This window comes from Hippoglossus hippoglossus, chromosome 18 (genome assembly GCF_009819705.1).
Source record: "Hippoglossus hippoglossus isolate fHipHip1 chromosome 18, fHipHip1.pri, whole genome shotgun sequence".
Classification (NCBI taxonomy): domain Eukaryota; kingdom Metazoa; phylum Chordata; class Actinopteri; order Pleuronectiformes; family Pleuronectidae; genus Hippoglossus; species Hippoglossus hippoglossus.
Window position 1 is genome coordinate 15,526,674 of NC_047168.1, and position 24,763 is coordinate 15,551,436.

At 44.6% G+C, this 24,763-nt stretch overlaps 4 protein-coding genes across 8 annotated transcripts in view; 2 read left to right on the forward strand and 2 right to left on the reverse strand.

Moving 5' to 3' along the window:
• The window catches only part of arhgef40 (Rho guanine nucleotide exchange factor (GEF) 40), a 33,027-nt gene extending 22,057 nt beyond the window's left edge, over positions 1–10,970 (reverse strand). Inside the window, exons 1-4 of the mRNA XM_034614927.1 lie at positions 10,717–10,970; positions 3,571–3,660; positions 3,026–3,133; positions 391–676 (exon numbers count right to left, since the gene is read on the reverse strand). Coding sequence (XP_034470818.1) covers positions 391–676; positions 3,026–3,133; positions 3,571–3,660; positions 10,717–10,719 — 487 coding nt within the window. The 5' untranslated portion in view covers positions 10,720–10,970. The remainder of the gene's footprint in view (positions 1–390; positions 677–3,025; positions 3,134–3,570; positions 3,661–10,716) is intronic.
• A 4,070-nt stretch (positions 10,971–15,040) lies between these two features.
• Positions 15,041–22,567, reverse strand: LOC117779122 (putative ferric-chelate reductase 1). 5 transcript variants are annotated; one of them, XM_034615022.1, is made up of 8 exons: positions 20,920–20,986; positions 20,819–20,856; positions 17,785–17,881; positions 16,439–16,633; positions 16,213–16,308; positions 15,544–15,688; positions 15,215–15,394; positions 15,041–15,111 (listed from the first exon to the last, which is right to left on the reverse strand). In XM_034615022.1, exons 1-8 carry the CDS (start codon positions 20,980–20,982, stop codon positions 15,068–15,070), a joined length of 858 nt encoding a protein of 285 aa, XP_034470913.1. In that variant the 5' UTR covers positions 20,983–20,986; the 3' UTR covers positions 15,041–15,067. The 5 variants fall into 5 exon arrangements, with proteins under 5 accessions (XP_034470913.1, XP_034470911.1, XP_034470910.1 ...); XM_034615020.1 differs by having other exon boundaries at positions 20,819–20,889; XM_034615019.1 differs by having other exon boundaries at positions 20,819–20,997.
• Positions 17,910–20,417, forward strand: LOC117752149 (keratin-associated protein 4-3-like; the record flags this gene model as incomplete). Its single annotated transcript, XM_034569340.1, has 2 exons — positions 17,910–18,299; positions 20,253–20,417. Coding segments are annotated over 2 exons (555 nt in total), but the record flags the coding sequence as incomplete, so codon positions are not given.
• A 21-nt stretch (positions 22,568–22,588) lies between the features above and the next one.
• LOC117752190 lies at positions 22,589–23,506 on the forward strand. Its single transcript, XM_034569384.1, has 2 exons — positions 22,589–23,082; positions 23,302–23,506. The coding sequence occupies exons 1-2, from the start codon at positions 22,589–22,591 to the stop codon at positions 23,504–23,506; spliced, it is 699 nt and encodes a 232-aa protein (XP_034425275.1).
• Positions 23,507–24,763: the final 1,257 nt, after the last annotated feature.

Sequence of the window (24,763 nt, forward strand, 5' to 3'; positions counted from 1 at the left end):
ATATTTTAGCGTTTTCTGCCTTTTTTCAGTTCCTCTGTTTCGAGGTTCTTTTCCCCGCCCACCACCTGCTGAGTTTCTCCTTCCATGTGCCACCCGGTGGTCACTCCTCGCCACACATCTGTTTCACTTCTCTATTTTGCCTGCAGTCACTGACTGGCTCATCGACAAAGTGTTAATAATTTTCACATAAAAACCTGATAATGAAACTAACTACCTCATCAACTAATACACCCACTAACAGGAATAAGTTATTATTACTGAAAACACTTTATTATTGTGTTTGCATTAATATTATGCATAAAGTTTATTATTATCTGTCCGAGGAAATCAGGTCGGTGAGTCAGAGGTTTTATTGTCACGTTTTTAAAATAACAAAAATCGTTTCCTTACCTTCCCTCTTGTGGCCTCGTTCTTTGTTGATACTGTGCAGCCACTCAGAGGTGAACACAAGGGGGTGCTGTGACTCGGGCACCAAGATCTCCTGAACAGTGCGCCCCCCAGGGGCCAGACATTTCAGAGCCAGTCGGGGGCAGCGCGTCGAGAAGGGCACCACCTGCAGGTAGAAGTCATTACTGCGCAGGAGCCTCCAGTCCAAGGTGGAGAGTTGGACGACCACTTTCTCTCCCAGACACAGAGGCCAGCCGGAGTGAAGGAACAAGCAGCCCAGGTACTGAGACTGAGAGGAAACACAGAGCGTGAGTTGAGCATTTAAAGAATTAAACCTTCATCTGCAGATAATTACGTTTTCTCTCTGTAGCTCTTCTGGTCCTAGTGATGTCACCGCACTATCTCAACCCAACTCTATTTAATGCTCAGGCACAATCTCTCTCTCTCTCTCTCTCCCATTTGCAAACCACAGCCCACACGAACCAGCTGGAACTCAGCGCGGTCGTGTTCGGCTTAGTTACTTGCACCAGTTTCATTTCTAGAACCAACGCTGAACTCGGGCGACGCTATTCAGGAGCTGGACTGGCACAGAGCCAGCGCCGCACACCCGTGTCAGACATGTGACTCACGCCGTGTTTTCTAAAGCGTAAAAGTGCTTAGCTAGCATGACGGGGGGGGGGGGGGGGGGGGAGAAGAATCTGGACGGCTGCAGAGTCAGTGTGAGTCAGAAACATGTGGACGACCAGCCCGACGTGCCACTGCTGAGAGGAAAACACATTTAACAACAGAGTCAACTCAACAACATGGGTCTAAATATAGAGACCACAACAAATCATAAATACTGAAGAAGTGTGTGAGTTTGGGTGAAGGCCCCCTGCGGTTCCTCCCGGCCGTTAACCAGCTGATCTAATAAGAGAAACCTCCTCAATCCAAACTCTGTTCCCACCTCAATCGATGCCGAGTCAGATCTAAACCCCGTCTCCCACAGTCTGAGGTAGAAACCTCATCCAGAGCCTCTCTGCTGTTCCCAGTCTCATATAATCGACTGACACGCTGCTCCCTCCCCCCATCCTCCCCCCTCCCTGCCCTCCAGACTCATGAGACGTGATCAAATTATATTCTCGACCTCTCCTCCATCTTGCTTTCTCCACCGCTCTGCCCTTTATTCAATCTCCACTTCTCAGCCTCCCTCCTGAGCCACTTTCTGAAAAACTCTCGATATCTGTCAGGGCGGCGATTAGCATCTAAAAGCATGTGTGACTTCTCCTCTCTGAAAAAGTCTGAGACATTCTGTAACTCCCTGTGTCCTCCTCCCTCTCGCCTGCTTCTCCCTCAATGTACCCCAGTGTTTCCTCCGTCTCCCCCGCCACCTCCCATTTCTCCAAAAAAATTCCTCAATCAGTCCACTATAATCTGCACAACCTCCAGCATCTTGTGTTTTTTTGCAGGCATGCGCGTGCACGCCGGCACAGTGAATGAAAGCCATGTTCATTCTCTCCCTCGACTCCCACTGCTGCTCTGTTACTCATTCTTTCTTTCTCTCTCAGCAGCAGCAGCGCTCACATATGGAAGGAATTACTGTCATGACTCACGCGGGCTAACGGCCGTCCCAGGCAGCTCCGCTCGGCGACAATGAAAACAAAGTTAGCTCACAATGCCCGTGCACGTCTGTAATTCTGTGGAAGCTGTCGAGGGTCGTATGGGAAAGTTTGTGCATCTGTGTGTGTGTGTGTTCGGTGAAATCCTCAGTTTCTCATTTGTCCTCTGCCCGACACAATTACTGGAAGCTGCTTGTAGAGTTTCTTATATCATCTGAGTATTGGAGCCAGAACTTGTTCTATTTCTCTGTGTTTCTTTCATCTGTCGACTCGGTGCAGCCTCAGAGGCAGGAAACCACCTCTTTTGTCTGCCGGCGGCTGCTCAGTCTCATGTTTCACCAGCTTCTTTCACGATATTACCGGCCTGCTACAGTTGTAGAGCAGACTGGACCCTCCACAGTGCCGTTAACTGCTGTAGGGTCACTCGTGTCATATTATGGAGGCCTTGAACTTTCCCTTTGTGACCAGGTACTTGTTCACAGACCTGACGCTTGGATCCAAGACGGTCTTGGAATTTCTTTTAGAGACAATTTAAAAAGTTTGGGTAATACTAATGTGGTAGAATCCCCAAAAGAACTTGAATAGCTGAAAAGGGCATAACTCCGCCAATGCCTCTGAAATCCAAACAAGCTGCACCAAATCGCATAAATTATTCCCTGTGAATTTCGTGAAAAGGTCAAAAAACACCTCATCTTACAATGTTACAGAAAGTCTGCAGGTTCGATTCCCAGCCACATGGACCATTTACACCACGTCACTCACTCCCCTCCGCTCTTCCTACGTTTTCTGTCTCTCTGCACCAGCTAATAAAGACAAAAAAACTCAATGCCCGGACTTGGACTTGTCCCAACCGACTTGCCGTAGAAGATTTACGTCTTCTCTGACTCGACCAGATTCTTCACCACAACTCATTCTCACCAAAGGAATCTCAAAACGCTGACAGCTGACATATTTCTCTGTCTTTCCACATGTGACGGATGATTCTGTTTGTGATTACGCAGCTGTGTGTGTGTTCTGTGTGCGCGGCGTGTGGAACTCACACAGGCGTGCTGCTGCAGCTTGTGCAGGAGGTGTTTGGCAGGAACAAAGTAGTCCAGGAGGTAGCGGAGACTGTCGTGTTGATACGTCGACTCCAGGACGGAGAAGACCTGGACGAACGTGCAGAAAGGGACAAGAAGGCTTGAGTGGAAACCACACGACACACAGAGGATCAGTGCACAGGACAAAGGTCTACGAATGTTACATATCATCGCAGACGTGTGAACTAAATATATAACTTAGGTCCAGTTGTTTTTACATCATATCTTTAATCTTGGAATTAATGACCATGTGTGGCTGCAGAGGGCGCTGCTGCTCAGTAACAGTCGCACTGTGTTTCTTTAATGTTCCGACAACAACTGAAAACAGGATCATGGGCTGTAGCTGACCGGCCGGCTGCGTTTTGTTTGTGTTGGCTTCCAGCAGCAGTTTGTATCTGTGTTATTCTGCAGCGCTGCCCGGTCATTTCATTGAACCTGCGTTAGCTACATCCAGCTCCACCGCAGACGTGTGGGTCGGAGTGAAGGTGTGCGTCTGGGACGTCTACCTGGGAGAGGAGGGGCGGCGCCGTGCTCTCAAAGGGAGGATAAAGTGACGAGAGCGCCCCCTGCACGCAGTCCTCCATGGCCTCCGAACCCTGAGAGAGACAGAGATGGAAAGAGAGGGTTAATCCAACGGGACACCGAATCAACTCTAATGTCTGTGTTTAACAGCCGGCTTGTCTCGCTTTCTGCTGACACACACAGACACACACACACACAGATACACACATAGACTAATATACACACACATACTCCACTTTCAGCTTCCTGTTGTATGGTCTGGGGAGCGTCAAACATTTCCTCCAAGGCCCAGTCAGTGTAAGAACCCCCAGAACAAAAGAGCTACTCCCAAACACACACACACACACACACACACACAGACACACACACAGGTTTGTGCAGCTCTCCTTACTCAGATCTTGCGCTGACTTCCACTAACTGTGTTCAACCAAACTAAACTTGATCCCTGATCTGGACCAGGACCTCAGGAATGATGTTTGCCTCACGACGACCAGGCTGTGGTCCCCACGAGGTCCACAGGCCCTGACAAGGTCAGTGTTTATGCTGGAAAATGTCCTAAAGCCAGTACACACACACACACACACACACACACACACACACACACACACACACACACACACACACACACACACACACACACACACACACACACACACACACACACACACACACCATGCATGCATGCACAGTTGCATGCACGTTCCCTCACACACATCCTAACGAGGTGGAGGGTGACGGAGCAGAGCACGCAACACGCATGCTGTTTATTTTTCTACACTCACTGTTGCTGTGGCAACCTGCAATTTTTTTCTTCTCTCGTTCTTTTCTTTTCCAACTTCTCTCTCTCTCTCTCTCTCTCTCTCTCTCTCCTCCCTCTCTTCACATCTGCTTCTCTGCCTCTTTTCCCTCGGTTCCCACCGCCCACTCCCTCGTTCCCTCATCTCCCATCTTCTATGTTTTTTCCTCTTTCTTCCTCTAAGGCCGACTCTCTTTGTTTCACCTCCGTCCGACTCCATGAAACTCATCTGACAACAATTACGCCGAGATCCTCTCTCTCTCTTTCTCCTCAACAGACGCATATTGTGCTGAATGCCGACAATAACCGAGGGGATGGATAGAGCGGGAGAGAAACCAGACTGGGAGAACAGGGTGTATGGAAAAAGAGAAGAGTGGCTGGAGAAGGAGAGCGAGAGCCAGGAGGGAATGAGCTGGTGGCGCGGGGGTTTGAAGAAGACCTGGGTTCCACAGTGTTTTAAAATGGTTCCTTTGGGTTTGTTTGTGCACAGAGGGGAGTTGTGGTTTGGAGCCACAGAGGAGGAGAGAATGAGACTCAGAAACAAGGAAGTATCTGAGACAAAGTTTAGTTTCTATGACGAACTGACAAAATAAATTCAACAAATAAAGGGTTCAAGCTGAGTCTGGAAAGAAAGAGGGGGACACGTCTATTCACGCAGGACAGCAAGTAGGACAGATCGGGTTTTTAAGAATGTTCTTTAAAACTTTAAAAACATAAAGCTGGTTGGAGCCCGGCTCTGTGGCTCAAGGTCATTCACATGAGATTAGGTTTCTGTTTCCCGTCCTCTCTCTTCTCTCCTGGCTGCAGAGCAAACAGCAAAGTGGCACCAGGCTCAAATTCATGCAGATTTATTTTTCCGGAGCATCGGAGGATTTTGGACGAGAGCTGCGCATGCAATTTGCGAAAAAAAAAAAAATCTAAAAGACAAAACTTTCATAAATGTTGCTGAACGCACAGATTGGTTTTCCACAAGCAGCTCAAAAGGTTGTGTTACTCTTTTTGTTTTTCCTGAAACAAAACTGCTAAATCTCTTATTTTGGAAACCACAGTCAACATATCTTATTCTAATGACGTAAGACATGATATTTACAAAGCTAAGTATCGGAGGGATTTACTGAAAACAACATCCAACATGCCGACGGACAACAGATCCTCTATTGACCAATCGCAAGTCAGTCTCAGCTGTCAATCATGACATTTCACCCCGTTTTAAAGCAAATACTAATCAAAACCAAACTTGCTGGAAAAAACTATTTTAACGTATACTTTGACATTTTAGTTTGTTCCATGTCCCATCTGCTCACATGGAGGAGGCAGGGTTTATGACGATGAGCTGCAGCCAGCCACCAGGGGGCGATCATGTCGTCCATCTTTCTATCTTTATATTTAGAGTCTCTGGTATAGATGCGTCATGTTTGCAGGACATGTTGCAGACCACAGAAAACCCTGGTCTCCCTGGAGGCTGCTGTTAAAGGTGTCTGGTTGTAAAAGAGGCTCAAACAGCCTCCTGGCTCACGGACAGAACATATTGAGTGTAGTAAAATCCCAGCGGGGGGGTTTGTGGGGCTGCACGAGAAGCCAGCGGGAACTTCCCCCTCAGACTGAAGCATCCCACACGAGTTGAGTTAATTCATCACTAAATTAAAGTCCAAACTAGAAAGCGTCCACTGATCCGCTCCTGTGGTCCGTGGATGTCCGACTACACACAAACACAAACACACAACGCGTGCGTCATTGTGTCTTTTTTGCAGCTTTTGTACTTGCAACAGTCTCACAGAGGCGATTAGGAACAACTATGCAGTTTGCTTCCATCTGGCTCCATGCAGCCCCTGAGGTTCAGATCTGGAGCTTGTGCCAGAGCCGCCGTTCCTCTGGTGAACAATGTACCACTCATAACGCTTCACTACTGAAGTGTTGCTACAAACAGGCCGTTCAGGTGCCGGGAGGCACAGTTTGGTTTAGTCTGGCTAAACTTTTGACTGAAGATGGACGACACGTATCCATCTCTTCCCAAAAATGAAGCCAAAAATACCCTGGATACAAACGCTGCCATCTTTTGCGTTTGGAACCAGAGGCTGAACAGTAGCGAGGCGTCAGCGTGGTTCCGCTCCGTCACAATCTTCCGTTCTTGCAACTGGAACTCTGTTAACTCGGGTGTGACGTCGTTCTGAGGTGTGACGGAACGAGTGTAAAGTCCCTGCAACCTGCTTGACCTACTGTAGCTTGGATTCTACAGGAAGATTGAGAAAAGGAAATTAGCCTCATGTCACTGAGCTCAACTCCTCGTAGCTCACACATGACCTGCAACAACATTTAGTTTGGAACGTGTGATTTACTATTTCATTGCGGCAGCACCTTTCCCCCACATTGAATCTCTCGTGTTGTGTTTGCTTGCCTGAGCACTCAACCTTCAACAGGATGCACCACTGCTAACATCCAAAGAAAGGAATTTCACTCTGGAAGCACAATCACTCAAACGGGAGTTACGACTAAAGAGAGCGATGCTACTCTTCCACCAAACCGCAAATTCCTCCCTAACATGTGAATATTATTAACTTTCCAGTAAAATCAGAGGAAATGTTCTTAGCGTCTAACACAGGAGACGTCTGGGTGATTTATAAACTCTTTTCCTGTTTAACCAAACTCTTTTGGTTCCAGTGCTTCTAATGCAATTACACACTTTGCTTTTCTTCACAGGCTGATACCTTCATGTGAAATAAAACGTCTGTAATGGAATTAGTAAATCCGATTTCTTCTCAGGACAAAAGGAGCCTCTCGTGTAAAACCTCTCTTGAAGGAACTATAGATGAAATTCACCTCCTCTCCACTTGAGGCACTCAGGTGTCGCCTCAGCTTCGGACGTCCAGAACAGGGGCTTTGCTTTTATATCTCAGGTTTTCCACCATCACCACCATGAGCCGGACACACATTATCACCACATAAACCCAAACTGACAAGGTAATGAAGACCAGATCTCAGTCCAGGACTTTGACAGGAATCCTGACCATGTTTTTCATATAGTACAACTACCTGCAGAATCAAGTACACCAGATGTTACATCAGTAAAAGTAGAAGAGATTCAAACTACTGAGATCCACGAGAAGACAACTTATAGTAAACAGAGTTAACAACTAAATCCTCTTATTATAAAGTCATAAATAAGGTTGTTTCTTTTTGTTCTCGCCTATTTACTGACACAGGCAACAACAGCAGAAGTCCTGTACCCACAATGCACTTGGTGACATCTTCCCTTCGTCCAATGACATTTACACCCTGTGGATGTTGAGTCACCAGAAGAGTGCGAGCGGGTGTCGCTGAGGACAAGCGGGACAGTGGGCAATGAGTGTGCATCCTCAGGACGGTGTCAGATATGGACACACGGTACAGAATCAGGGAATATGTGTCACTTGTGCGTCAGACTTCCTGTCTTTCTCCCCTGTACGCTGACTTTCAACGGAAGAGGCGGCGGTGGCCTTCCGAACAGAGGCTGACGGAGAGGAAAAACAGACAGAGAGGGGGAGAGGTGTAGAAAAGAGAGAGAGAGAGAGAGAGAGAGAGAGAGAGAGAGAGAGAGAGAGAGAGAGAGAGAGAGACGATCAGAATACGGTAGAAATAAAAAGGAAATTCAAAAGGCTTAAATAGCACTCGGACAGTCAGTTTATGAAATAGATTGAGCGATTAAGAAAGCAGATTGAAAAGGAGACAGACACTGAGGGAACCAGACGGTCCTGTGAGGCCTCAGACAGAGAGAGGAAAGAAAAGGAGGAGGAGGAGGAGGAGGAGGCTGACCAGACGGAGAGATCGATGGGAAACAAGAGCAGCAGCAACCATGATGGAAACCAGATGAAGACCCCGGCAGAACGTGTCGAACAGACAAAGAGAAGAAGAAGAGCGATAGAGCAGAGAGGAGCTGGGAGAGTGATAGAAGATGACATGATTAGGAGAAAGAGGGGAACCGGAAAAGAGGAGGTGCAGTGAAGAGCGAAGACAGGGAAAGAAATCAAGAGGGAGGCAGACAAAGGGAAAAGAGGCCTGAGACTAATTTCCTTTTCTAAATCTCCCTGTATAATCTAACCTGAGCTGCAGTGGGTCAAGCAGAGACTTTATACCGATTGTTTCAGACGACTTTAATTCTCCAGTCTGTCAGTGAATACAACCAACATAGATGTTGCCTCGTTATTATCTTATACATGCTGTCGTGAACATTAGAAACCCCACGAAAATATGATTTGTGCTGTAATAAACCAGAATTAAACTTCGAGTTTGAAGATTGATCTTTTCTTTTGGTCACTTTGTTTGTGCAGCATCTGTAAACACAACGTATTTTCTCCTTATCATTAACAAGTTCACTATTTACACATCCAGGAGGCACGGAGCCACATTAGCAGTTATTTGGAATAATGGCGTAATCTCGCAGTTTGGGTAATGTTACATTGGTTCTCCGTTTGGCTCCAGCTCCTGAGGGACATCTCTGTTTCTTTAGCTGTTAAATGATCCACTTTGTTCAGCAGCTGGTCGTTAACCTCGTCCTGCCTCTGTTTGGTGCCGTGCACGTAAAGTGGGTTTAACAGAACAGTTCCACTTCGACCTGCTGGGCCTCCAAACCAAAACAACCACCTGAAAGAGGCTGACATGCAACACAGAGCTCACTGTGAGCAACACATTTCCCTTCACACGGTCATTTGGTAATATGAGATCAAATAGATGCTTGGATTTCAAGATGTTTGTTGTAGTTTGAACAATAAGGACTTATGGTGTCCGATTCCGATTCTAGAAGTAAAAGAATGACAAGGAAATGTAATTGAATCTGTGAAAGGCTCATATCTGCCGACTGATCAATCGCTCAGGCTCCAATGTTTTTAGCTACATCCTGGATTATAGAGAATAAAGAGCAAATCAAGACCATATGCAACAAACTAGTGTGTTGAAACATGTCCAGTGTTGGTCTGCATCACTGGACATGTCAGTCAGAGTCTTGACAATCACAGGAAACTCGGCTGAAGACAGATTCCTGTGATCGACAACCCGGCTGATCCTGTCCGGATTGTCCGTGTGTTATCTCCACCCGCTTGGTGCTGCAAAGGAGGTTAAAACAAACACACTCGCTGCCACTTTCATCAGACTTCTTGTTGCGGGGTCTGATTGGTTCATCCAGCAGACAGAGGGGATGGAAACACCCGGTGCCCCAGTAAGAACACTGTTGTGTGTGTGTAAGTGTGTGACTCTGTGTTTGCTGATGCATTTTAACACCTGTGTGCATGTGTTAGCAGCCATGTTTCTCCCTCAGCGAGTTCTTATGAACACGTTTATTCATATTTTGAACACATGTTGTTTGCAGGTTTGCATTCATGAGACGTGTTGCTCCTCAACACTTAAAACTTTGCTGTGACTGTAAAAAAAATCCTCCTGTCAATCCCAAACTTTCCCCGTTGGCTTCTGAGGAAGAGGAAACCCTCCTGCACATGTTCTTCCTCTCCTGAAGTTCCTGCCATCCCTTGTTCCTGCTTTATTTCTTTCCTTCCTTTTCTCTCTGCTCCCTTTTCTCCCAGGTCCAATGTGGAAAATGCGGCATCACCGAAACCACTGTAGCTGCCGTCCAAGTCTCCTAAAATAAAAAAGTAGCCCTACCCTCCTCTTTTATTACACTCCTCCAGCTCTCCCTCTCTCTTTGCCTCTTTCGCTTCCTCTCCCTGCCAAACTGTTCCACCCTGCCCGACAACACAGAAGCAGGAACACAACCTCAATCTCTTTACATCTTTAATATCTTTATTATTTCATCTATGTGCCTCTGTCCGTCCCACTGCCTCTGTGTGTGTGGATCAGACCATTAGTGGGTGTGGATGGTAAACAGAATCCCAGGAGACGCAACACAGAGCTCTATTGAGGCTCCTCGTCCCCATGTGCAAACGTCACACATCTTAAATCTGCATAATGGGCTGCTGATGGCATTTGACAACACTGCAAGCTTTAAAAAAAAAAAAGGAACTAGCTGCTGACTGCTGCATATTTCTAACTAAATCAAACGCATGCCTTTATGAGAAGTGATGATTTAAGTAGAAAATATAGAAAGGGGAAGCTGTTTGGGGGTTTTGGAGTCCGGGTGATAATTTAAATGTCAAAATATTCATACAGAGCATAATGCAATCCTTGAACATGTACTTTTAAGTAATTTAAGACTGATAAAACTTTTTTTTAAATCATGTTGAAACGTATTAATCATTTCTTATCATGCTTCTCAAATGGAATATAAGACACTTTGAGTCTGTTCCACATTAGAAAAGCTGTGAAGCACAAACCTCAGAGTGTTTTTGAATAGGCCTGTGTAGGGACTTACCATGACTTCAGTCAGGAACTCCCAACATAGTCCTCAGCTCCTTTCCTGCATCGCTTCCTCTCCGCATCCTCCGCAAAAAGAACAACTTTCTCCCCTTCACTTACAGTCGAAAAGTCTCCATGACCTCCTCCTCCTCCTCCTCCTCCTCCTTCTCCTCCTCTCTGGGCTCAGATCTCCCTCGTTCACTATCAGCGGGTAAACACAATCCTCCTCTCCTCTCCAGCCTCAATGTCCTGGAGCTGGGTTTCTGATTTTTCCTCGCCAGTCCCACGCACACGCCCCCCTCTCCTCCCCTCTCCTCCCCTTCCTCCCCTCTCCTCCTCCTCCTCTCCTCTAACAACAGCACCACAGTCTGCGCTCAAACTTTCCATTTTTCCCCTGAGCTGCCTCCATGAATAGACAATAAAAAGCTGTGACGCCACACCCAGCGTAAACAAACCCTCTGATGTTTTATTATTCGATCACTGGTGCCAGTGACTGGAACCAGTGACTGGAACCAGTTACTGTGAGAGGCAGAGAATTCATCCTGTGCGAAATTTAGCCAATTTTGGTGCAAAGAATCGTTTCAAACTCTAAATAATCATTTCTGCTCAGGAATCAACACATTATATTAATATTGTATTTTACAAATAGTGTGTTTGCAGCAGTGTGGATCACCAGAACATTGTGTGCGTTGTTAATTGTCTCAATAAATGTTAATAAAGCTTATTGTTAAACGAATTGCTGAGAATTGGTGCAACACTGATCAAGATAATCAAACTTTTACAGTCGCCACGTGAGGTTCAAGCTCCCAAAAGTCTGAGTACTACATTCCCCACAATGCAACTCGTCAGCATGTTTCCTCCAGGTGTCAAATGTCAAATGTCAAATAAAATAATTTGAAATAACATTTACATCTATAAAATAAAATAAGAAAACAATGGAATAAAATACAAACAATGAAATAATTCAAACAAATATATAATGACATTTAAACCAATAAAATAAATAAAATCTAACTTAAAAGAACGAAATGAAATAAACTGATTTTTAAAAACATTAATATAAAATCTTATCTTGAACAACAAAATTACAACAAACAAAAAAATGTACGTATAGCATTTGTACTATATTACTTTTCTGTCCTTTGTTTCTTTTTATTTGATGGTTTGGAGTTTCCATGACTCACACTTTCTTTTAAAGCTCTATTGGCCCGTCATGGTGCCACAGACACTGGTTGCTATGGAATCGCTAAATTTAACCTTTATGGTCTGTGTTTACATGGTCGCGTGAAGGAGTGAACGTTCTCTGCAGTGAGTCAACAGCGCCACCTTGTGTTTACTGTTGCACACTGCAATAATGACAATGTGAAGGAAAAGGCTCCAATGATCTAATTGATACCAGGAGAACTCTTCAATAAGTCATTAGATATAAATACCTCTACAATACATAAAGTGAAACATTTACCTCCTATTGGAATCACTCGGATAATGTTTAGTATTTTCTTTTATTAGTTTTTTTATCTTTTATTGTGAATCACTTTGTGATATCTATCCCCGAAAGGTTCTATATAAATACAAATAGATTTATGAATCATATGTATTGTAAATAATACACAACTTTAAAGGCAGATGTGACATTTCCTCACAGAATTTGTGTATATGACATATTGCTTATATTTAATCTGATTGCTTCGACTTTATCAGCAGCATTAAAAACACTGATGGGTGACGAGTATGGCAACGAACACCTGCCCATCAACTGTCAAATATGAATTTTATTTTATTTGTTGAGGTAAAATAGTTTAGAATTAGAACAGAAATGTTTGACAGATATTGCAAAGTTCGCTCGAGGGGTATATGGTTTCAGTGCTGAGACAAAGTAGTGACTCAAACCGACGCATGTGGCAAAGACAACAGACAAGAAGGACAAGAAGGACAAGAAGGACAACGTCCAACCCCTTCCAGCCCAGTGTGTGTGTGTCTTCTTACACACTGCATCGCCTGACTAGTTTATTTGACTGTGTAGTCATCACACTCAATATTGACAGTTGGGACGACAGGATTGTGTCACACCTACTGGGAGGAACCTCGTGATTGTGTTAATTGGTTGTGTTTTAAATCCTCCACCAGACCAGTTTGATTTGGGCCTCGAGACAATTCACGGATACAAAAGACTATTCAGAGATCCCGGCGTCTAGGCGTGGAGTATCCAGAGAGATTGACAAAGTAAATTATACTTGACTAATACTTCCCAAAACCTCATGATGTTGTCCATCGTACTGCAAGGTACTTTTTTTCCATGATTAGTAGTTTTTTATTTTTCAGCCATCCAAAACCAAGTAAAAGACATAAATCAGAAGAAAAGACATACACGCATATATTTATACACATCCAGCAAAACAATATGTCCACATGTATATAAAACAGTGTCACATCAAGTGTTAAAATGTTTACAGGTAAAGGGGGTTAAACCTGATTATAGCCTGTAAGTTGAGTAGCATTAACAAATATATTGTTTATTCTGCATTTAAAACGTCTTCAAAGAGCGTGAGACACCTCCTCTCATTGCCCTGAAGTATCATGAAAGTGACGTAATCTCTTTTTCAACTTAACATTATTAGTTTAAACTTGAATATGAAGGGAAAAGGCTGAAAAACTCCGTGTTCACAAACCTCTTCTGTCCAAGTCAGATAATTACAGAACAAATATTGAAGATGATAATTAATCCACATTATTCTCTGAGATTTTCACCCTGAAGCCCTAACACCATGAAAATAACGTCATAATATTACAACTTCATTCTCGTATTATTATGACTTTTTTTTCTAGAAATATTACAGTTTTATTCTAATTAGATTATTACTTTAAACTCATAATGCTACGATATTGTTGTGGTAATAATATGACTTTAGTACTTTTGAAAGTTCTAATAGAACAAAGTTAATGAAATAATTTAATGACCTTTAATAATATTACGATTTGCGCGTTGTTCTGATGTGATGTCACTTCCGGTCGCCATCTTTGTTTGGAGGTAAACTCAGCTGTCGAAACTTCGTCGCGTGTTGTCGCTCACGGGATTTGTTTAAAAGTTGGATTCGTGCGCAGTTTTCCCGAAAATGTGCACAAAACACCGGTAGGTGTCAGAAGACGAGTTTGTTTTTGCGTTTCTCTGCAGAAACAACGTTTAAGGAGACGTGAGGAAGTTACGTAGCGAAAAGGACGAGCTCGTCAACGTTACGTGAGAAACGTGCGACCTTGACGTCCAAACAAACTTCCCCCCCTCAAACAGATTTAACCCGGGTTTAATCTGAACGTCCCTTTGAGCTGCAAACCCGTGCTAACGACGAGCATCACTCAAATGGAACGTTAGCCGCTAAACGTAGCTACCGTTAGCTAGGCCACTGTGTTGTGGTGCGTGATTTTAAGCTAGCCACCAGTTAGCGTGGTTACAAGCACTCCGCTGCGAGTTTACGAAGAATTTAAAGCTAACAGTAATACAGGCCAATTAGTTGTAATGTTCAGTTTGTGTTGAAACTGTGTTTATATACTAAGGTGTGTGTGTGTGTGTGTGTGTGATCAGCCAAGCCTCATTAAATCCAAACTAGTAAATACAGTTGGTTCACAGGACAGTTATCTCAATAGGAGATAACTGCCGTTCCACCTGTCAACAATGTCGGTACAATCAGACCCTTGTTTTAAATATAACTTTAATGAAAAATTTCAATTAAAAACTCCATCGTTACATAATGCAAAGTGCAAAATAATTTTCAACAGCATTTGGTATCGAATCTGGCATTCTTAATGTGCAACGGCTCATTTGCGTTCGCTATTGCACACACACACACATACACACACACACACACACACATCAGCCGCTGAAGGCTTCATTTTGAAAACATTATTGTATCATGTACACATGGTTACAATAGAAAGTTGCACAAATGCATATTTCAGCCATTTCTAGCATCATAGTGTGTGACGAAGACGGAGAACATCAATAACAAAGAAATAAAACTATTTGATACCCACAGTGGTTGTCCGGGGGGGGGGGGGGTCTCAGTGTATTTGACTGCTATTCAGTATAGGACAGAAATCCTGCAGTCCTATGGTTCCAAGACAAAATATATTACACATAACCTTTAATTGAAAACTTCAACATGTATTCTCTTATTTCTTTCAGATTCTACAACAGACCTGAAAGCAGTCAGAAGACTGACCGCCCACCATCACTCCTACCTGCACCTCCAGTGAGTGGATTTTAAATTCAGCATGATCCCTATAATGTGGGATGTACTGTGTACAGTAAATGCAATATTTAGATTGAGTAGTTATGTTTTTTCTTGTCTTGAATCATGAAGGTTTTGTGTTCTTCACACCGTGGCCATAGTGAATATGCCCACAGAGATAAGCAGAACTAAAGAGGAGGATGGGAGAACAGAAAAACAGCTTTTAGTCATTGTACAAACTTTATCTGAGTGAGATTCTACATGATCATCCGTGTTATCTCTTATTCTTACCTTGCATCAGTGATTGCTGGAATGTGGTGGCGTGTGCAGTCGCGGTGGTGGTGGTGGTGGTCGTGGTGGTGGTGGTCGTGGCCGTGTTGGGAAGCACATTAGAGACGGTAGCATTAGCATCGCTCAGGTCTACAACTCCGCTCTGAAATCTGGTGTTGGGGTCTCCAAAAGATTCAGTATCTGAGCGAACAAGCAAAAGACAGACAGGTCAGGGACATGTGATCAGAACGTGGGGTCAAATATGAATATATGATGTGGTGTAGTCTCTGTGAGAGTGGCTCTTAGTTGACTGTGTGTTGTAAATGTATATCTTTAATGTGTTAGCTTACCGCTGTCAAAAGTACCGGTGGAGAATGACAGTGCGGCGTTTGATGTTGATGCTGCTGCTCTTGTGGTCGACAGGTCCAAAGTGGCAACAAACGTGCACTGGATTAGGTTTCCACTGACTCGGCCCTTCACCGAGTTCACAGGCAGCTGCAGAGCAAAGGCAATTTTACCAGATGACAAAGATCATACTTGTACTATTGCGACTAGAAGCCAACTGATATCGATTTTTGGGGGCCTATAAATTATCTGATACGTTCAAAAGAATTGGCAATGTTACCAAAGATGTCATTATCAAACCCTTACGACAAATTGTTACTTGATACTTTACACTTTTATTAACTTTATTAAAGATAAGTATGAATAAAAAGAAAACACTCTAAAACACTAAATATTCCTTGAAGTAAGAAAATGTTTTTACAGACAAACTGAAACACAAACAGACATCTTTTAATCCCAAGACACAAATGCTGATACCGACATTTCTGAAAGCTCCGTATGATTCTATTGGCCAACTGATGTATCTCATTTTCTCAATAGAGATTTGGATTATTAGCCATTAACTGTTAAGTCAGTATTTTACTTGCAGAACCACAAGAAGATTCCAGTGAAGTGTAGACATATAGTATATCCTCACTCGGCTCCACCACTGCTTCTGGGCAAGTGGAACTCACCTCTGTCAGTGTCAGCTTGTCGTTGTCGAGGAGAGCGCTGAAGAATTTCACCTTGCCATTTTTGTTTGCACAGATGTAGGTTCTGTCGTTATCTCCCTGTGGAGCAAAACCACAAAACAGTTCATTGTACCTGTTTACACCGATGACTCGAAACAAACTACATGATTGGTTCAGGGTTGGACTTGATGGAACTTTAATCTGTGAACGAGTGATAGAAACGACGTACCACTGTGGCATCAGCTGACACCGTGGAAGCGACGTAGCCACTTGACTCCCCTGACATGGAAAACTCAAAGTTCTGACCGTTCGTCTGTTTGGCAGAAACGAAGAAACACGATGATGATGATTGTGAGGGGTCACAGTCAGAGGGCTCAGACCCACAGAGCTGTTGGATCCCACATCCGGTCCGGTTAACAGGCGTCTGCAACGGAGAGGAAAAACATGTGAGTGGGAGTATGTGCACTTTGAAATGGTTCAACGTCAGAGGTCAGACATTGATTTGAAGCTTATCAAGGCCCAAATCATGACCTGAATCATAAGCAACGAGTGCTGAGTCAAATCTGTTTGGAGCATAGACTGTATATAAAGATGGACGATGTGGATCTACCTCGCCACAGTTTTATATATAATCTGGTTTTGAATCCAGTGTTCGAATCCCTTATTATATTGGTATGTCATCAAACCGGAGTGTTTTCTGAAGAGCTGGAAGAATCGCCAATGTTTACAGAAACTTTAATTTCTCAGCCTCTGAAGTAGATAGAGACATGACATGAAAACACGTGATAGCTTAAACCTTGGGATTTCGTTAAAAATCATCGTTAAACGTGTCTTTAAATCATTAAACTCAGAGAACCTTCCCTTCTTCCTCCTCCTCAAACACATCTCTTACCGACTGAGCCTTGGTCAGTAAGTCAGCGGGAACATCATTTCGATCTGAATCTTCAGTGTTAATTTCATCGTTGTTTTCCTTAATGAAACGCTGCTGTAATCTGCTTCGTTATCACTCCCTTCACTTAGATCGTCAGCCATTGTCTGAATTGCAACTTTAAAAACTTGTTTGCAGACTAAGAGTGCTAAGAAATAAACAAGCTACATTTCTGACAATGTACTTCGACTTTCCCGCGAGTATTTCAGCGAATCACGATGTATGTCATCAGTCATATGTCTTGAAAACGGGAGAAGCATGCAAGCGTAGCTCCCAGGCTTATAGAAACACACGCATATGTCGCATCTGGTCCATCTGGTTCATCCGGTATCTGATACCTATGCAGCTTGTCTTTGCAGCCTAAACTATGCATATCGTTCAAACCCAGTCTGAATGTGATAATGTGCTGGTGTGCTCTGCCAGGTGCACCCCCATCCCTGCTTGTGCTGTGTATAACATAGGTTTCAATGTTTGTCCATAGCAATGTTAAAAAAGACATCAAAGTGCTAAAGTCCAAGTAAAGTCACGAGTTTAACTTTTTTTTTTTTTATCAATTAATGACTCATGTCTAACTCAATAAAAGTGACTTTCAGATTGTGTTCCATTACTCAGTTCTGCTCAGATTTGAGTTTTTTGACATCACTCACTTCAAGAACGATCACTGTGGTGTTGGTAATCAGTGTTGTATTGGTTGTTGTGGCTACTGCTGTTGTTGTTGCAGTTGCAGTTGCTGGTGCTGTCGTCATGCTGTTTGTCGTCATGCTGTTTGTCGTCATGCTGTTTGTCGTCATGCTGTTTGTCGTCATGCTGTTTGTCGTCATGCTGCTTGTCGTCATGCTGTTTGGCGCCGTGGTCATGCTGCTTGTCGTCATGCTGTTTGGCGCCGTGGTCATGCTGTTTGTCGTCATGCTGTTTGGCGCCGTGGTCATGTTGTTTGTCGTCGTGCTGTTTGTCGTCATGCTGTTTGTCGTCATGCTGTTTGTCGTCATGCTGTTTGTCATCATGCTGTTTGTCGTCATGCTGTTTGGCGCCGTGGTCATGTTGTTTGTCGTCATGCTGTTTGTCGTCATGTTGTGCAGCGGCATCGTCGTGCTGTTTGTCGTCATGCTGTTTGTCGTCATGTTGTTTGTCGTCATGCTGTTTGTCGTCATGCTGTTTGTCGTCATGTTGTGCGGCGGCATCGTCATGTTGTTTGTCGTCATGCTGTGCGGCGGCATCGTCATGTTTGTCATCATGCTCTTTGTCGTCATGTTGTGCGGCGGCATCGTCATGTTGTTTGTCGTCATGCTGTTTGTTGTCATGTTGTGCGGCGGCATCGTCATGTTGTTTGTCGTCATGCTGTGCGGCGGCATCGTCATGTTTGTCATCATGCTGTTTGTCGTCATGTTGTGCAGCGGCATCGTCATGTTGTTTGTCGTCATGCTGTTTGTCGTCATGTTGTGCAGCGGCATCGTCATGTTGTTTGTCGTCATGCTGTTTGTTGTCATGTTGTGCGGCGGCATCGTCATGTTGTTTGTCGTCATGCTGTGCGGCGGCATCGTCATGTTTGTCATCATGCTGTTTGTCGTCATGTTGTGCAGCGGCATCGTCATGTTGTTTGTCGTCATGCTGTTTGTCGTCATGTTGTGCAGCGGCATCGTCATGCTGTTTGTCGTCATGTTGTGCGGCGGCGTCGTCATGTTGTTTGTCGTCATGCTGTTTGTCGTCATGTTGTTTGTCGTTATGTTGTGCGGCGGCATCGTCATGTTGTTTGTCGTCATGCTGTGCGGCGGCATCGTCATGTTTGTCATCATGCTGTTTGTCGTCATGTTGTTTGTCGTCATGCTGTTTGTCGTCATGCTGTGCGGCGGCATCGTCATGTTGTTTGTCGTCATGTTGTGCGGCGGCGTCGTCATGTTGTTTGTCGTCATGCTGTTTGTTGTCATGTTGTGCGGCGGCATCGTCATGTTGTTTGTCGTCATGTTGTTTGTCGTCATGTTGTTTGTCGTTATGTTGTGCGGCGGCATCGTCATGTTGTTTGTCGTCATGCTGTGCGGCGGCATCGTCATGTTTGTCATCATGCTGTTTGTCGTCATGTTGTTTGTCGTCATGCTGTTTGTCGTCATGTTGTGCGGCGGCATCGTCATGTTGTTTGTCGTCATGTTGTGCGGCGGCATCGTCATGTTGTTTGTCGTCATGCTGTTTGTCGTCATGTTGTGCAGCGGCATCGTCATGTTGTTTGTCGTCATGCTGTTTGTTGTCATGTTGTGCGGCAGCATCGTCATGTTGTTTGTCATCATGCTGTTTGTTGTCATGTTGTGTGGCGGCATCGTCATGTTGTTTGTCGTCATGCTGTGCGGCGGCATCGTCATGTTGTTTGTTGTCATGTTGTGTGGCGGCATCGTCATGTTGTTTGTCGTCATGCTGTGCGGCGGCATCGTCATGTTGTTTGTCGTCATGCTGTGCGGCGGCATCGTCATGTTTGTCATCATGCTGTTTGTCGTCATGTTGTTTGTCGTCATGCTGTTTGTCGTCATGTTGTGCGGCGGCATCGTCATGTTGTTTGTCGTCATGCTGTGCGGCGGCATCGTCATGTTTGTCATCATGCTCTTTGTCGTCATGTTGTGCGGCGGCATCGTCATGTTGTTTGTCGTCATGCTGTTTGTTGTCATGTTGTGCGGCGGCATCGTCATGTTTGTCATCATGCTGTTTGTCGTCATGTTGTGCGGCGGCATCGTCATGTTTGTCATCATGCTCTTTGTCGTCATGTTGTGCGGCGGCATCGTCATGTTGTTTGTCGTCATGCTGTTTGTTGTCATGTTGTGCGGCGGCATCGTCATGTTTGTCATCATGCTGTTTGTCGTCATGTTGTGCAGCGGCATCGTCATGTTGTTTGTCGTCATGCTGTTTGTCGTCATGTTGTGCAGCGGCATCGTCATGCTGTTTGTCGTCATGTTGTGCGGCGGCGTCGTCATGTTGTTTGTCGTCATGCTGTTTGTTGTCATGTTGTGCGGCGGCATCGTCATGCTGTTTGTCGTCATGCTGTTTGTCGTCATGTTGTTTGTCGTTATGTTGTGCGGCGGCATCGTCATGTTGTTTGTCGTCATGCTGTGCGGCGGCATCGTCATGTTTGTCATCATGCTGTTTGTCGTCATGTTGTTTGTCGTCATGCTGTTTGTCGTCATGTTGTTTGTCGTCATGCTGTTTGTCGTCATGTTGTGCGGCGGCATCGTCATGTTGTTTGTCGTCATGCTGTGCGGCGGCATCGTCATGTTTGTCATCATGCTGTTTGTCGTCATGTTGTGCGGCGCCATCGTCATGTTGTTTGTCGTCATGCTGTGCGGCGGCATCGTCATGTTTGTCGTCATGTTGTGGGGCGGCATCGTCATGTTGTTTGTCGTCATGCTGTTTGTTGTCATGTTGTGCGGCGGCATCGTCATGTTTGTCGTCATGCTGTGCGGCGGCGTCGTCATGTTTGTCATCATGCTGTTTGTCGTCATGCTGTTTGTCGTCATGTTCTGCGGCGGCGTCGTCATGCTGTTTGTCGTCATGCTGTTTGTCGTCATGTTGTTTGTCGTCATGTTGTTTGTCGTCATGCTGTTTGTCGTCATGTTGTTTGTCGTCATGCTGTTTGTCGTCATGTTGTTTGTCGTCATGTTGTTTGTCGTCATGTTGTTTGTCGTCATGCTGTTTGTCGTCATGTTGTTTGTCGTCATGCTGTGCGGCGGCGTCGTCATGTTTGTCATCATGCTGTGCGGCGGCGTCGTCATGTTTGTCATCATGCTGTGCGGCGGCGTCGTCATGTTTGTCATCATGCTGTGCGGCGGCGTCGTCATGCTGTTTGTCGTCATGCTGTTTGTCGTCATGTTCTGCGGCTTGTGCTGTGTATAACATACGTTTCAATGTTTGTCCATAGCAATGTTAAAAAAGACATCAAAGTGCTAAAGTCCAAGTAAAGTCATGAGTTTAACTCTTTTTTTTTTTTATCAATGAATGACTCATGTCTAGGGTTGCAGAATTCCGGGAATATTCAAAGTTGGAAACTTTCCATGGGAATTAACGGGAATAAACTGGAAATTTTGTGGGTAATTTATACTAACTGTATTTACCTTGTCATATACAGACATAAATATAAACATTTTGTTTTGTCATAAGCTGATTTGAGCCCTGAGGAAACTTGGGCACTATATGCTTCTGCATCTTTGTGGCATTATTAACATAGGTCTTTGCACAGTATTTGCAAATGTACACATCCTTTCCTTCTACATTGGCTGGGGTGAAATGTCTCCACACAGGATAGTGCACGTGGCATTGTTCTGTAGAATAAGATGAGAAAAAAGCTTGTAATATATTTTCCCCAGTAATTTCATCAAAACTTACCTGACTAGTCCTTGGGCTAATGCAGTAGTGTGGCCTAAATAGCCTTGCTGTAGTGTGCAGGATGCTGGGAATTATCTGTGCATGTGATGGAAGAATGCACTGCGCAGGGAAGAATGCACTGCGCAGGGAAGAATGCACTGCGCAGGGAAGAATGCACTGCGCAGGGAAGAATGCACTGCGCATGGAAGAATGCACTGCGCATGGAAGAATGCACTGCGCAGGGAAGAATGCACTGCGCAGGGAAGAATGCACTGCGCAGGGAAGAATGCACTGCGCAGGGAAGAATGCACTGCGCATGGAAGAATGCACTGCGCATGGAAGAATGCACTGCGCAGGGAAGAATGCACTGCGCATGGAAGAATGCACTGCGCATGGAAGAATGCACTGCGCAGGGAAGAATGCACTGCGCATGGAAGAATGCACTGCGCATGGAAGAATGCACTGCGCAGGGAAGAATGCACTGCGCAGGGAAGAATGCACTGCGCAGGGAAGAATGCACTGCGCAGGGAAGAATGCACTGCGCAGGGAAGAATGCACTGCGCAGGGAAGAATGCACTGCGCAGGGAAGAATGCACTGCGCAGGGAAGAATGCACTGCGCAGGGAAGAATGCACTGCGCATGTGATGGAGAAATGCACAGTGCAGGGTTGAAATTCAATGCATTCCATACATCTTTAAAATAGAGTTTTGAATGACGTTTTTATTGCTCAGCGTTTAATTTGCGGAAAGTTTTCGGAAATTTACCGGAAATTTTCCGCCCCTTTGCAACCCTACTCATGTCTAACTCAAATTTGAGTCATGTGACAGGACTTCTACGCCATCAATAAAAGTGACTTTCAGATTGTGTTCCATTACTCAGTTCTGCTCAGATTTGAGTTTTTTGACATCACTCACCTCAAGAACGATCACTGTGGTGTTGGTAATCAGTGTTGTATTGGTTGTTGTGGCTACTGCTGTTGCTGTTGCGGTTGCAGTTGCTGGTGCTGTCGTCATGTTGTTTGTCGTCATGCTGTTTGGCACCGTGGTCATGTTGTTTGTCGTCATGCTGTTTGGCGCCGTGGTCATGTTGTTTGTTGTCATGCTGTTTGTCGTCATGCTGTTTGGCACCGTGGTCATGTTGTTTGTTGTCATGCTGTTTGTCGTCATGCTGTTTGGCACCGTGGTCATGTTGTTTGTCGTCATGCTGTTTGTCGTCATGCTGTTTGGCACCGTGGTCATGTTGTTTGTCGTCATGCTGTTTGTCGTCATGCTGTTTGGCGCCGTGGTCATGTTGTTTGTTGTCATGCTGTTTGTCGTCATGCTGTTTGGCACCGTGGTCATGTTGTTTGTCGTCATGCTGTTTGGGGCCATGGTCATGTTGTTTGTCGTCATGCTGTTTGGCGCCGTGGTCATGTTGTTTAGGGCCATGGTCATGTTGTTTGTCGTCATGCTGTTTGGGGCCATGGTCATGTTGTTTGTCGTCATGCTGTTTGGCGCCGTGGTCATGTTGTTTGACGTCATGCTGTTTGGGGCCATGGTCATGTTGTTTGTCGTCATGCTGTTTGGGGCCATGGTCATGTTGTTTGTCGTCATGCTGTTTGGCGCCGTGGTCATGTTGTTTGACGTCATGCTGTTTGGCGCCGTGGTCATGTTGTTTGACGTCATGCTGTTTGTCGTCGTGCTGATTGGCGCCGTGGTCATGTTGTTTGACGTCATGCTGTTTGTCGTCGTGCTGATTGGCGCCGTGGTCATGTTGTTTGACGTCATGTTGTTTGACGTCATGCTGTTTGTCGTCATGCTGTTTGGCGCCGTGGTCATGTTGTTTGACGTCATGTTGTTTGACGTCATGTTGTTTGACGTCATGCTGTTTGGCGCCGTGGTCATGTTGTTTGACGTCATGCTGTTTGTCGTCGTGCTGTTTGGCGCCGTGCTTGTTGTGGTCGAGTTGGTGGTCCCTGACATCCAGGACAGAGTCACAAAGAGGACAGTGAGCACCAGTCTGTTGTCCATGTCTAGAGTAGGAAGGATATAATTTAGTTAGGGGGCGCTGTGGTGGTACAATAGCTATAAAAATAAAACACAAAACATCGGGATTTGTATTTTGTTTTCATTTGTCGTCAATATTTCCCCCTTGTGGTATCAGTACATGTTACACCAGCCTTCAGAAACTAGGGCTGTTTAACTTAAAAACACAAGTTAGAACAAATTTGGCATGACACACAATTTGGCCCTTCACCACTTGCTAGCTTTCTCAAATTTTGTGGCAAAACCACGTAACATTACTGGCGTGCTATACGTCATGCTGCTAGTGAGCGCCCTCTGCTGGATCACGAGGCAAACTACTTCAAAGGCAGTCCTTATCACGTCGATGTTTGTTTGGTTGCCCGCCTGCCCCCCCACCCACCCACATGTCAGAATTTCAAATATAAAGTGACGGCCGATCAGAGACTCCTCAAGGTGAAACTGGGCTTACCAAAAAAGTATATGGACATAATTTGACACTTCATTTCAAAAAGGATATCTGTAATGTATGAGTAGAAGTTTTTTTTAAAAACCACAGAATTATATCAATAGGATCTGAATTTTAGGCCTTAAAAAGTCTTACATTTTTTTAAATACTATGTACTACGTCTTAAATACGTTCAGCTAGGTCTTATTCATTTAAGGCTACTTTAAATAACTTTAAGTTATTTTTTTTCCCGCACATAAACGTTTTTGCGGCATGCGTGGTTTAGAATGTCTCTTTCTCAACGATTCGGACCAACGCGGAACTGACGACTGGCTACAAACAGCCTTTATCTCAGCGCCCTCGGCTTGACTGTGGGAAAACATATAAACCACAGTCAATTCAACCCGGCTACTCAACCTTATCTTCAATTAGGGTGAAGTGTAAATAATTCTGAGACTCTGATATTCCTTCGTATCTGGGAAACTTGGCCAGTATCTTTCTCTACAAACAGTTGGGCAGCTCTCAGCATGTTTCCCCCCCGTTCATTCAGTTGTAGCGTTTCACCTAAACCTCACGTTTGTGTGGTAACAGAGATCGTTTCAGGTGTTACTACAGTCTACGATCTTCAGTTACATTTACTTTAAAGTATATCATAGTAAACTATTTGAAAATGTTAACCCAATTTTATAAAATTGAATAACTCCATTTTATTTGTAGTCCCATCATTTATTATCTCAAGTCGAGACATTACAATATTTCAGAGAAACCTAAAAAAGGAGTAAAAACAAAAAATATGTAAACCAATAATTTTACAATATAAATTAGAATTTAAGATATTAG